The sequence below is a fragment of the Dromaius novaehollandiae genome, chromosome 4 (genome assembly GCF_036370855.1).
Source record: "Dromaius novaehollandiae isolate bDroNov1 chromosome 4, bDroNov1.hap1, whole genome shotgun sequence".
Lineage (NCBI taxonomy): Eukaryota > Metazoa > Chordata > Aves > Casuariiformes > Dromaiidae > Dromaius > Dromaius novaehollandiae.
In genome coordinates, this window is record NC_088101.1 from 21,858,438 (window position 1) to 21,872,609 (window position 14,172).

The following is a 14,172-nucleotide window of genomic DNA, read 5'->3' on the forward strand; positions in this document are numbered from 1 at the left end:
TCATCATATCAAACAGTGTTTATCTTGTTTTCTATTCTGTGTGTAGGAACACTTACAGCTGAGGTAGTAAAGTAAATATGGGAAGGTCATAAATGTGCTTTTTAAAGCAGTAAATTAATCTGTGCTGCTTTTCTTTTTCTAGGGCATGTCTGTAGAGTTCAGGCACATCAGATCAGTTTTAGCTTGCTTGCTTTGTGGGGATCTTGAAAAGTTTATTTACATTTTTTTTTAAACATTTTAATTTATAAAGACAAACTGCTTCTTATGTCCTTGGCTGCAAGGATTGTGTCTGTACTTTGTCAGAATTGCTTGGTTTTGAAATGAGTTCCATGTTTCTTGCCACCTTAGTTTCTTGGATGGAAACTTTTTTTTCTTCTGAACTAACTCAAAGAAAACTGTCTTAACAATATGTGTATGATGTAATGGTGTAAAAAGCTTTCTGAAATTAAATGTTAGGCTTTACTTTTGTTGCTACGCAGAGATACTTTCTTACGTGGTATACTACATACCTTGTACTGATATGCTACTCCCATTTGTGTGTGTTGGCCTTGAGTATTAATTTGGGAGGAGAACAAAATTTTGTAACTCTTCCTTCAATTTTCATTCGTATTGTAACTTTTGAGGAAAAATTGGTGCCTTGTAATTCTGAGTTTTATTAAAATAATAGACAATCATAAAACTGAAATATTATGAAAATAACCTAGTGTGCTTTTCCTGATTTCAGGGAGAGTGGAGCAGAGCAATGAAGACCTTCAGGTCACAATTAAAAACAATGTGATGAGTCCACATTATCATTTAGAAAATACTGATATAACTGTTATGTTATTAGATGAACATTAGAAGAAAATACTTTCAGTTGTCCTTTTTCTTAGGAGGAAGGAGGTTTCAGCTCAAGACTCTTGCTATTGTTCCAGCCAGCAAAGGACAAATATGTACATGATAAGGAAATTGTGTTGATAATAGTTCCCCCATCCCAATGGAGGACAAGTATTAGGATGCTTATCATATCCTCTTTAATTCTTGCTATTGCAGATTATTGCTTCAGTGTCTTTATTTTCTTACCCTTTGTATGATAGCATATTGAATCTTTCAGTAGGTTTAAAATCTAGGGTTAAATCGTATGCAGCAGCTCTTGAATAGCATTTCTTTTTAAATCTAAAATTATTTCCTAAGTCTAGCTATCTTTTTTTTTTTTTTTGTTTTGTTTTTTTTTTTGTTTTTTTGTTTCTTCTTCTTCTTCTGCTGGGTAATGCCATAAGTTCCTCAGCCAGGAAGCTGTCCTGCTTTGGAATTTAAAATTTTATTTTGGTTGTGGTGCAGCAGCTGTTTGAACCCTTTGTAGTCTGCTTTCTAAAGCATAGCCAGGCTAAAATAGCCAGGAGAGCAGTTCTTATTGCAGAGCTTCCTACAGAATTTCCCATAGACAAAGATTTTCGTGTACACCTGTCCCAAGGTTTCTGCCAAAGAATATGTCAGAATTCTTTATCAGCCAAAACCTTTGTATCCTTACTTTATTTTCTAAGCCTACTAGACACAGAGATAAGTTTTCATACTCCTTACCTCATTCTGTCAAGTTCTCTACTTCTCCTAAAACCTATATCCTTTGAGCTATCATCCCGCTTACCCTTTCACTCTTTTGTATAAGACAAAAGTATCCAGGTTCAATACATAGGCTACCTGACTAATAAACTTGCTCTTCTATGCCCTTGTCACCAGGAGTTAATATAAATCCTGATATGTTTCTAGCTCAGGCTGCATCAGTGTTTTTTGAAAAATACAGGTTGGACATCTGCTTGTGTCTGTGTAGCTTCTCAAAGTTTATACCACTTTCACCAGTTTAGATTTTGTAATAACTGTATTACAAAAAAGGTTTTGACAACTGCATAAAGGCAAAAGTTGCATTGACTGAAATAATTGTATTAAATCTTAGAAGCATGTTATAAGTACTGCAATTGTCCAAGAAGTTTTCTGGTGTTTCCTTCTTTTTCTCCTCTTTTTTTAGTATGTTCTCTGGTGTGATATTTACAGTACTAAATTAAATTCTGACATCTGTTGTAGCTTAACTTTAGTGTAAGACAATTCTTATTCAATTTTGTGGAAGTTTTTGTGTTTTTTATTCAATGAGAATCTGAAGTTTCCCTGACATATGTGGCAAGCTTAGAGTTTGAAGCTGCTGTTGCTTTGCAGGACATTGCACAGCTAGTTGTCTGTCTTATCCTTCTTAGGAGTAGTTTTTCTGTTTCTTAGTTGAATGCTTTAAAGACAACATGCTCAAAAACGATTTATACAGTCATGATGTTGCCATAGTATTAATGATGTTTCTCGAATTTGAGCAACGATGTGTTCCCGTATATAAGAACCTCTTGTCGAACCACTGAAATTCTCTGTTGAAATGGTTGTGGCTTCACAAAGGGATGGGTGATCTTCGTTGATCCTTCTGAGTAAAGCAGTATCGGTGAACCTCTTTTGCTTCTGTTCTGCCTGTCACACCACAAAAATTATATATAATCATCTTTTTTTGAATGCTTACGTTTATTAATTCCTTTGTGTTGCACTTTGTGGCATGTGGCATTTTAAGGAGCAAAAACATTTAATCTATTTTTCCTCTCTGGCCTTTTTTCTTTGTAAATGTACATAAAAAAGCACTAGTAGAAATGTTCTTAAATATGTATTTCTTTGTCATGTTTTATATTCAGAATAGAGGTTTAGGGTCACACAAAAATTAAGCATTAGCAGTGTATTCAGTACTGAAAAAGCTTATCAATACCTACATAGTTGTGACTTTTGGCTGCACCAGAATTTGGTTTATTCTGACTGAGATCGAGAGGTCTTGTCAATGTTCAGTGGAAATAGCTTTATATCAAAACTGAACCAAGCTCGTAATTACAACAGCGTGGAAAGGAAGAAAAAGCAAATACATGTCAGTACAAAATTTACCCTCTGCAGCATTCCACCTTGGGCAAAACTCGCTCCAAAGACAATGCGAGTCTTTGCTGTTGTTTGCAGTTCTGAGGGAAGTTGTGAGGGAATATTTAAAAAATGTTGTATGTTGCTTCATCTTACCTAGTCTAGAAAGAGTTTGTAATTTAATAGGAAAATATTATTGGTTTCAAGAAATAACACCTTGTCATTATTTTTTGTCCTTCTCCCTTTGGTCTCTCTTTGCTGTTTGTTTTTGTTTGTTTGTGTTTTGCTTTGAAATGCCATGTAGATTGCTTGTTTCTTCCTCCCCCTCATTTTTGCCATGGTAAGAGCTTTCTAGTCTTACAGCTGAAGTGGTCTTTCCCCCCCCCCCCCCCCCCCCGGCTCTTTCTTGAGAACTACTTATGAAGGCTTTTAGAAAAAATCTTCAGCCTCTTATTCTGCAAAAATTTGCTGTTTCAGAAGCACCTTTTTTTTTTTTTTTCCTCCCCCCTAGCAATTGATAGTTCCTCTACTACAAGCAGTGCCTCTCCTGTTCTGAACAATTATGATGCCCTCGAAGGAGGTGGCTATCCAGGTGAGCCATTTGTTGTTGTGTGTTAGTTCTGAATTGTTTCTTTAAGACTTAGAAAAAAACATAAATGGTAAATATTTATCTGGTATTGCTTATTGTTAATGGACAAACAGGCAAAAGGAAATACCTACGAACTTGCTCTTTGGTTTTTCTTTATCACTTTTCATTGTTTTAACACAGGAATTGGAGTAATTGTTTAATAAAGCTTTGTCATAATTGATACTTTTCATTGTAATATTGAGGGTGGTAATGGAGGTATGCTTTCTGCAAAATGGGTTAGGTTATGTTGTATGCCTGATTGTGTCGACATTAGTAGCCGATAATAATTGATATGCACCACCGAAGTTTTGAGAGACTGAAGATTTCAGTTTGCAGAGATACTTGGATCAGGTTGTTTTCTTCTGTTTATCTATGTTTAAAGAAAATCTGAAAAATATGGCTGCTGTTTTGCTTGCTTTTATCTCTAGAAATATCAGGAATGTTAGTTTTGTTCTAAATTATCTTACTCAAAGACTACTTCAGTCTTGAAATATGTAGAGCTATCGTACTGGGAGTGGTTAGGAAAGCTGCTGTTTAATGTAAATATGTTAGTATTTTCCAAGATAATTGGATTAACTTTAGGGGACTCCTCCTCTGGCTCTTTTGCATTGCTCTGGTATGTCAGAATGTCACAATAGTTTGCTGAAATATTTTGGAGAGGCTCTTGTGTAAAGCAAAATACCCATGAAGTAAAAAGCTGATACAGCTATCCACATAAGGTCCAGCTCATGCAGTAAGGGCAGAAGAGGTATGGCTGCAGGATTATGGATTTTGATTTCTCAGTTAGTAAGTATCTATTTTGGTTCTGCTGAAGGTGTATTTTTTTAAAAAAATTGTTCTTTCTGCTTTCCTTAAAGAGTAAAAGGATCAGATTTAAATTTCTTTGGCCTGTTGATTTTCTGACTGCTCAGGCCAAACCTAGTTTCTTAGAAGAGGTTGGAGTTTTGAGTGGTTCTCCTGCCACTTCTCATAGTGAATTTTACCAAGTTTAAATTCTTCTGAGATTTAGGGCATGCTTGTAGGCATTAAATTCTAAAGAAGTGCTTTCATCTCTTCACAACTGTTCATGTGCTCTATGAGTTGAGATTTATGTGTTACTTTCAATTTAACCTTTTAAAACTGTGTGACCAAACTCTGCTGTAGGCTGTACAGGGGGGATGTACATTACTTCAAGAAAAGCTCTGTATCTACACTTAAAGAATAGTACTATCACTTTGTTTTAAAACTGTAAGTGGCTTGGGAAGAAACCCATTTTTTACTTCCTATTTCTTTATGAGTGAAAAGCTTGTCTTTTAAAAAAAAATGTATTTTTTTTAAAATGACTTTTTGAAGTTTCTATGAATAGATATGCAAGTCTATAGTTATCTTCTGCTGTAAACCCCGTTAACAACATTAGTTGAAGTAATCTGTCTTGCCAAAGGCTTGTAATTATTTATTTGGTCAATGCAAATAAATAAATGAATAATGCAAGAAATTATAAATTGAAAGTATTGTTTGTTTAGCATTTGGGAGTTTCCATTTAAACTAAGACAGAAATAGTAAGTATATTCCATACTTGGGATTTTTGTCCTTCCAGAGACACGTTCTGTGACCAGCAGCCCAGTTCCTGCCCCTTCAGTTCCACAAACATCTAAAACGTCTAAGCCCTTTGGTTATGGATATCCAGCCCTGCAGCCTGGTTACCAAAATGCAACACCACCTGCTCCTGTGCAGCCCAGTAATTCAGGCCACCATCCTGCGTTTCAGCACTATCCACAGGTTCATACTATACTTGTTTTCCTACATACTTTCATATTTTATTTTTTATAATTTTTGAACTAATAAGTGTTGATTATAATATTGATGTCATATGTCTGGATGTTAACCTAAACTTCTAATTAGAAGGCTTCTTGAATGAAAACTTTGTGTTACTGCAAACAGCTAGATTTAACGAGTTTGCCTAACCAGTTCTTATTTGGAGCAGCAGTTTTAAGGTGTATTGTTTTAAAGATCTATACTTTAATGATAGAAAACATAAAGAAGCATAATCAAGTGCTTAGTCAGAAAATAAATATTTGATTAGGAGCAATATCATGGGCTATGATTTCAAGCAGTAAACTGTTATGACTAAGGTGTTATACAGGGTCTGGATGATAGAGCTGGGCAGTGCCTCTGCTGGGTGTGTGGTGGAGTAGGCCACCTGTGTCTGCTCCCTTCTCCTGCTAATGACAGCACCAAACACTCAAGAAGCTGTGGGCAGTCACCTGGCTCTGGTCATGCATGTGAGTGCTGAGGGGAAGTACAAAAGCTGAGGCAGTGCAGAAAAGTATATGTGTGCAGGGATGTAGAAAACCAGATCTGCTGATTTGCGAACCCCCCTTTCTGAAGTAAGCGTCAACTGAAAATGTGTCAAAACTACTGCTGAAGCTGATCAGAATTCCTTATTAGTCTGAGTGTAGTACTGTAAGTCAGCATGTAATACCCAGAAGAGAATACTTGCATTGTTATAGAGGTAATGCAAAATATGACATAGAGGAAATGTTTAAATTATTTCTTTGGCTGAAAGAAGTAAGTGTGTTGAACATAGTTTCTTTTTTTTGTATATTCAGGGACAAATTTTACCAAATAACTTGAGTACTGCAGATGTTATTTTGGTAAATTTATAGTGTAGTCCATGATCTCTTTAAAGCTGTGTTGGTCATCTTCATTATGATAGCATAGTTTTTTGGATTCAAGTGAATGTGAATTCAAGTGTGTAATGAAACCGAAATTGTTTTAAACTGAGAACTGAGGGCTTAACCTAACTTTGAGTTTCTAAATTGAGAGAGCTTTTATATTTTCTGCTTTGAAATGTTCTTTCATAAAACTGGCAAGGCTCATGATGATGAGCCTGGGACTTGCCTTTTGTTGAAGAGACATGAAGGGAAGGGGGGGAAATCTGCCTGCAGTGTCTAACTTCTTAAAAGGTGGGTTAGCCTAGACCCTTTCCAGGGACGCACAGTGTTTTTTTTTAATTAAAAAAAAAAAAAAAGGCAGCGGACACAGGTTGCAACATGCAAAATTCCATCTGGAAATACAAGGAGAAAATTCTTCAGAATGGGAGTGGAGAAGCACTGGAATAGCTTGCACTGTGAAATCATCCATCCTTGGAGATGTTCAAAACTCAGCTAGACAAGGCTATGAGCAAGCTGATCTAACTTTGAAGTTAGTATTTGAACAGGTGTTTGGACTCCTGGATCTGCAGAGGTACATTCCAACCTAGCCTCTTCTCCTTTCTGTGGTATTTTTTATATTAAAAGTAAAAGTATATTGGAAACAACTTCTTTAACTTGGAAAGATCACCTTGTAGCATCTTCGAAGACAGAAAAAATCCTTGATTTTCCTAGTAACTTACTTGTATTCTTAGGCTTGGAAGACTTAAACATTAGGATTGCATGTGACTTCTGATGTTGATTTCTATACGGAGTTTGAATTTTGTCTAATGAAATGTATTTGGAAGGATTGTCACATTTTACAATTACTGCCATCCAACTCTTTCCTCATTTGTATAGGTTCATTAACTACCACTGTATTTTTTGTAAATAGATGTTTGGAAAAATTGGGATTACAAGAAGATTTAAGATTGCATTTTTAAACATGTGTTTACCCATTTGCAATACTCATATTTTTGCAGCAATATCCAGGTGTGAACCAGCTGTCCTCTTCCTTAGGAGGACTAAGTCTACAGCATTCTCAGCAGCCAGAAGGCTTGAGACCAGTAAACCTTACACAAAACAGGAATATTTTGCCCGTTTCTTCAGTTCCAGCGCCTGTGCCTAACTTGAATTCTGATCTTAGGAAATTAAACTGCAGTCCAGAGTAAGTGTGCTGTGTCTGCACCAGCACGTTACGTTTTTCTGTGGCTGATAATTATTTAAAGCATTAAAAAAAGTATAAACTGATGCCTGACTGTAAATCATGGTGGTGATTAAATTGGGGGAGAGGAGTAGGCTCCTGCATTCTTTAGGAGGTTTTTACTTTCTTAAAGACATGGTTTCTGTTCATTATAAATGTCAGTTTTGTAGAACAGAATTTCTTAAATTTCAAAATTTCTTAAAATCAGGTGTTAACACAATGTTTTTGACATGTTTTAAAATTTCATTTGTAACATGATGCGTTTATTTCCTTTCAGCTCATTTCGGTGTACATTGACAAATGTTCCACAGACACAGGCTTTGTTAAACAAAGCTAAGCTTCCTTTGGGTTTGTTGCTACATCCCTTTAGAGACTTAACGGTAAATTAACTTACTTTTAGTATATATGTTTAATACATTTATTTGTCCCATTTTGGTTCAGACACAATAAAATAATCATGAAATACAAGTCTGAAATTTAATAGAAGCAGCAAGAAGTTTCTTGGGGATTAAGAGAGGAGAGGGGGGGAAAAAATAATTGCTACTTCATCAAAATCCATAAGGGAAAACTTTTGGACAAGTCCTTCAAAACTTTTTCCGTATTACTTGTTTGAATGACAAGTAATGGAGACTTAGCATGACTTTTCAAAAAGAAATCTAATGTGAATGTATTACTGGGATGATAAATGCTATCAGTAGAAGTTAAGCACAATAAAAGATTGAAGCGATGCTCACAACTGTTAAGCAACTTCTCTTTATATAATTTTTTTGTGTTTATGTGGAAAGGTGAATAACTATCTGGTATGACTTTTTTCTTCGATGTATAAGGTTTGCTGTAAAGCATCATTAGTCATCCAAAGTTGTCCTGTCTTGCATAATTTCCTTTACTTTAGTAGCCATGTTATTTTAACTGTACAGTTTTTGTCCATGTACTTACCCTGCTCAGTTTCCCTTTAATGCAGCTAATGTATTACATTGTTTGTGTAAATGTTCTTAAAAGAACTTCATTAAAAATCTATTGCATCTTTCATTAGTGAGATTAGATTTAAGACAAAAAAATGCTAAATATTTTTTCTGATTTTACATAGGAGGATTATTTTAATGGGCGTCATTATTACTCTGTATGAAAATGAGCTAAAAAAATAAAGATGATAGAATACCTGGGCTTAGGAAGTTTTTTTCCTCTGTACTGCAAAATAATGTTCTCTATAAAAATGTATTGGGTACCTTTATTACAGCTTTCCATTATTTCCTTTTTAGCAATTACCAGTAATAACATCAAGCACAATAGTGAGATGCAGATCCTGCAGGACATACATCAACCCGTTTGTTTCTTTCATTGATCAAAGGAGGTGGAAATGCAATCTGTGCTATAGAGTTAATGATGGTAAGTTTTATAAGAGAAGATTCTTGCATTTATATAATCTCTTTCAAGTATTTGCATCATATCAGTCCACGAGATACTCTAAGTGGACTAAAATGACATTAGTCTTAAGATTAAAAAAAAAAAAAACAACTATGTACTGTTCCTTTTCTGATGAAGCAAAAGGTCATTTTGCAGCTTTCTGGGAGACTGAGATGATGTGATCAGATTGTCCTGATGACTTGTGTAATGAAATCAACTTGCCCCATTGACTGCTTTTGTAATAGGCAAATGGAAATATGACAACAGTTAATACTGTCTGCAATCCAGGTCAAAGGTTATGATAAAGAATCCAGATGGTGTTGAACTTGTTATAAAATGCTTTATTTGCATTGCTGTATTCAAGGTGATGTTATATCATTGTCTAAAGTGAAGCTTCTTTTGTTTCCAGTTATTTAACTTTGATGTTGCTTGGGATACTTGAAACGTTCCTTGATTTTTACATATCCTTAATGTGAGTTTTTTCTGTTGTTAATGGTAATTGAAATATGTTGGCTTTAGCTTGCTTGTAGCTGCTGTAATGGTTTTTATTTGCTGATAAATATATAAATATTGGAAACATACTTGTTTTCCAGTTCCTGAAGAATTTATGTATAATCCTCTGACACGATCTTACGGAGAACCTCATAAACGGCCAGAGGTCCAAAATTCTACGGTGGAATTCATTGCTTCCTCAGACTATATGGTAAAAATGTTTTTGTAGGAACTTTCACAATCATTCTCTGTCGATACAAATGTTTTTTAAATTAATATTGCACATCGTTCCAGTGATACGTATTAATTTTCCTGTGACAGTCCTCCAGTACCGAAGAGTGGTTGGATTTCATATGTGTTTTGAGTTTTGACAAATGTATATATTTGAAGGCTTGTCAATGAAATGCAATTGCAACGTGTGCAGTTGCTCAGTGTAATTTAACATTGCATAATGTGCTCTGGGTCCGATACAATGTGGTTTCTCTCACATTCTCACAGAGGTTGTGAAAGACCAGTAGCAGAATAATGAGGGAATAAAGCTGAGTTCAAATCTGTAGTTAGGATCATATCTGTCACGGTTACTAAATACTAGTCAAACTACAATTGCTGTGATAGTAATCTTGTATCCAAGGAGTATAAAGAAACAAGGACTGGAAAACAGCACTGTTCATAATGACGTTAACAGCAGGAGGAAGAAATTTTACTGTTAGAATTGAAACACAATGGCTAAAATATTTGGCAATATGAATAATTACAGCTTGTATATGGTGGGGGAAAAGGATGCATGCGGATTATTTTAACACAGATTAATGTCCGCATCCTGAGAGAACAGTGCTATTTTGAAGAGTAAGTTTCATGTCTGGCATCAATAGCTCATTTTTGAGTTGACCGATGGAAGGAGAGACTAGAATGTTCAATTTCTGCTCAGAAGTGTAACACCGTATGCTTATTGCAAATGGGGATTTTTTTAACCACTGGGAATTGTGGTTAAATCTGTCCATGTGACTGTGTTAGACTTGTAAGATATAATTTTATTGCATAATGTATTCCTTGCATTTTTCTAAGTATTCCCTTTTTCCTCTTCCCTTCCTAAGGACTAATCATTTTGTAACATTTCTTTAAATATGATTTTTGAATCTAATTGTCTATTTGTTTTACTTTGTAGCTTCGTCCTCCTCAGCCTGCAGTATATTTGTTTGTTTTAGATGTGTCTCATAATGCAGTGGAGGCTGGATATTTGACAATAGTCTGCCAGTCATTGCTGGAAAACCTAGACAAGTAAGAATATAAATAGCCTTTTCAGATTAGCTATGTGTGATTATGAACAGTACTAGCCTACACTTTTGAGGAAAACTTGCATGTAGTGTTTAAGTGATCTGTTCCTACAGGACAAAAGTGCTGTTGCCTGAGACAGATTCTGAAATGCAATTTACATGTCTGAGGAAATAATCCAGCTGCGTAGTTCAAGTCACTTGCATAATGAGAAATATGTTCTGTTTATGTGATTAGTGGATCCGAAAAGAGTTGTATAGCTATAACTCCTAACAACGTATTGGTTGTTCAAACATCTGTACAGATCTCTTTTCTTAAGACCAACAAAAATAATTAACTTACAGAGATTAAACTAGCCAATTCTCATGTGTTGAAACAGCTGAGGTGCTGTGTCTTGGCATGTCATAACCATAAGTACGAGACGGCCAAGTTGAACTGTAGTGTCAGCTTGGCATTTTCATAGATCAGTTACCTAAATCTACTTGTGCCTTGTCCAATCTGTGTCATTTTTGCATTGGAACAACACGTGTGAGATTTCTGTTCGTGCTTTCTGAGGCAGGGCTGATAAATTTCGCTAAGCTCATGTCTCTTTGAAAATGGATTTGCATCCTGTGGAGGCCTGCCTCTTAGAAAATGTTTTGCACTTTGCAGTTTGTTGGGAAGCTGACAATTTTCCTTTCTGATAAAGGCCACCAACATGTACAAAAAAAAAAAAACTTCATTAACATTTATTGTTTTAGTCTTTGTTCAGGGCTCTGTTACTACTTAGTGCGTTCTGCAAAACATACTAACTTATTTTTAGGAAAACTCAATTTATATCCAGGTGGTAAAGCAATTTTTGCCTCCCTTTCAAAGCTTTTCAGCATTTGCTGGTGTTGTATTTTATTTTGGAATTCCCATTTTTTTCTTTAGTTTAATGCTATACAAAGAAATATGGTCTGTGTGAGAAAGTATGTTGCATTCTACAAACATTAATTTTTATTTTAGAGTTATAAGTGTTCTGCCACTACTATTATCAGAAAGGAGATTTTTTTTGATTTTTAAAAGAACAAAATGCACTGTTTTCTGTTGAAGAACTATCTTTTTTCATACTGTGTAGTGCTTAAATTAGCTTATTAAGCTGTCTTAGAAATCAACATCGGTATATTAGTGAGTGCTTATCTGTAACATCTAGAGTCTTGTAAACTATTTCATTATTTGCCTCTTCAGAAAATATTGAAGAAATATTATTTGTATTCACAAATTCAGGTCTCACTTCGTTCATGCTCTTACCCCATTCACTTTACCTCTGAATATGTGAACTGAATTTCTGCTAACGTCAGTGGGAGCTGTGTGTATATATGTGTCTTATGAGAGAGAAATTAAAATTTACACCTTAATAGTTGACTCTCATTCTTTATGCTTCAGGCTGCCTGGAGATTCAAGAACAAGAATAGGGTTTATAACATTTGACAGCACTGTTCAATTTTACAACTTGCAGGAAGGTTTATCTCAGCCTCAAATGCTGATTGTCTCAGATATTGATGGTAAGTAGCAAGAAAACAGAAACTAAATTTCTGAGAAGCTTTTTTTTTTTCTTCCCCCTTCCCCTAGAGGAAAGATTAGAATCTCGCTAATATTTTGGTGTTAGGTCCAAATTCGTAGGGAATACTTTATTCAGAAATAATCTTATGCTAACTCAAAATAGGTAGTATTTAAAAAGTGAAAATCAGACGTTAATTTTGTTTTGAATAAAACAAGCTTTGTGTAGGCTTCGTTTCTTTGTTTCTTTGGTTTTTTTTATAATGCATGTGTCAAAAACATAGACCTTACTTGGTGGCTTTTGCAGCAATGGGTGGTGAAATGCTTTCTTCTATTTGAACTTTTTTTTTCTCATTAAAGGAAAAAAAATGCTGTCTTCCTTTCTCCCCACAGATATTTTTCTGCCCACACCAGATAGTTTACTTGTAAATCTCCATGAAAGCAAAGAGGTATGATTGCTCAAAACATATTATTAAATTTAAACAGATGAACACAGAGGTTCCTTTTCACCTTTGAGTTCACATCTATTTTCATAACGTGCAATTTCAATGTTGCTTTTTTAATTATAAAAATATGATACACTGTTTGTTTGCATTGTAGTTTTTAAAATGATGATGTTGCTTTGTTCAGTGTGTTGAAACTAAGCTGAAATATTTGATACCGATTGTTCATCACTTACGACAATACAGCTTTTTCCTAATACAAAATACCTTAAGTTTGCAAAAATCTAAGAAACACCTTTCAATGTGTTTTGCAGCTGATAAAAGATCTATTGAATGCATTACCAAATATGTTCACCAATACAAGAGAAACGCACAGCGCATTGGGTCCTGCACTTCAGGCTGCATTTAAACTGATGTCTCCAACAGGTGGTCGGATATCTGTATTTCAGACTCAGTTACCATCTTTGGGTGCAGGGCTTTTGCATTCCAGAGAAGATCCCAATCAAAGATCAAGCACAAAGGTACAAAAACTTGATTATTCATTTTAGTGGAGAAATTAGGGACTGGCAATGTCTTTTTGACTAGCATAATTCTGCAGACCCACTCTTGGTTTTTGTGCACAACAGTTCATTAAATTTGCAGCATCTTAAATGTCTGCCTCATGCATTTAAGACTACACAAGCATATATAGACTAATGATATTATTTGTTTCAAAGCATATGAGCTGTTCTTTGGGCCTTTGGTTCATAGCTTGTCTTAACAAGCACAGGAAGTTGCCAGTATTTCTGACTTACCTTATATCAACCTGGGCTTTGAACCAAGGTGTGTTTGTGTTAAACCACAGACCTAAAACTTGAGTTCTTATTATTTTTATGGTCTTTTAATATACAACATACAGTAAGTATTTTATAATTATTACTTGAATGTTTATTTGTACGAGAACAAACTTCCTTAAAAAGGAGGATTATAGCTGCTGCTAAATATAAATGAAAAGGTGTAGCATAAAGAAATTATTTCTGCAGGTGTTTTGAAATGCCTAGAAAGTATTGTTTAAAAGAAACACTTCTCTAACTCTTTGCCATCGAGTAGTATGTTTATTGTGCCATGAAGTCCTAAGGGAGCATGATCTTTGTTTTAACTATTCTCCTGTGTAATTTGTTTACCAAAGGTGGTCCAGCATCTTGGTCCAGCAACAGATTTTTATAAGAAGTTGGCATTGGACTGTTCAGGCCAGCAGACTGCTGTGGATTTATTTCTCTTGAGTTCACAATATTCTGATTTAGCTTCCCTTGGTAAGGGGTACTTAATGCACATACTTACTGCTTCCACAGTTTTGTCTGTCTTTGGAAACACATGCTGATTCAGGAGTTATTAAATCATGTAAATCTTTCTTTTTGCACTTTCATAAATACAGCTAATGCTGCAAAGAGTTTGACTTAGAAGCCGATAGCAGTAAAGAACAGGAATATTCATTGATAGTATCAAAGACGGTTTATTCTGAGACTTTGCCATTTTAAACTAGAAGGTACTCTTCCGCTCAAGAAAGGGAAACAGCCAGATGGCAGGGAAGAATGATCATAAGATAGAACACAGTTCTCACCTTCAGTTCTTTTGATATTAAACCAAGATTAA

The 14,172-nt window shown here is 35.0% G+C and overlaps 1 protein-coding gene across 4 annotated transcripts in view; it reads left to right on the forward strand.

Moving 5' to 3' along the window:
• Positions 1 to 14,172, forward strand: part of SEC24B (SEC24 homolog B, COPII coat complex component) — a 47,793-nt gene that overhangs the window by 19,484 nt on the left and 14,137 nt on the right. For all 4 annotated transcript variants that reach the window (XM_064510585.1, XM_064510582.1, XM_064510583.1 and 1 more), the window contains 11 exons: positions 3,419 to 3,499; positions 5,112 to 5,293; positions 7,188 to 7,372; positions 7,686 to 7,788; positions 8,668 to 8,794; positions 9,406 to 9,515; positions 10,470 to 10,582; positions 11,984 to 12,102; positions 12,491 to 12,546; positions 12,855 to 13,061; positions 13,709 to 13,832. In XM_064510585.1, coding sequence (XP_064366655.1) covers positions 3,419 to 3,499; positions 5,112 to 5,293; positions 7,188 to 7,372; positions 7,686 to 7,788; positions 8,668 to 8,794; positions 9,406 to 9,515; positions 10,470 to 10,582; positions 11,984 to 12,102; positions 12,491 to 12,546; positions 12,855 to 13,061; positions 13,709 to 13,832 — 1,407 coding nt within the window. The remainder of the gene's footprint in view (positions 1 to 3,418; positions 3,500 to 5,111; positions 5,294 to 7,187; positions 7,373 to 7,685; positions 7,789 to 8,667; positions 8,795 to 9,405; positions 9,516 to 10,469; positions 10,583 to 11,983; positions 12,103 to 12,490; positions 12,547 to 12,854; positions 13,062 to 13,708; positions 13,833 to 14,172) is intronic.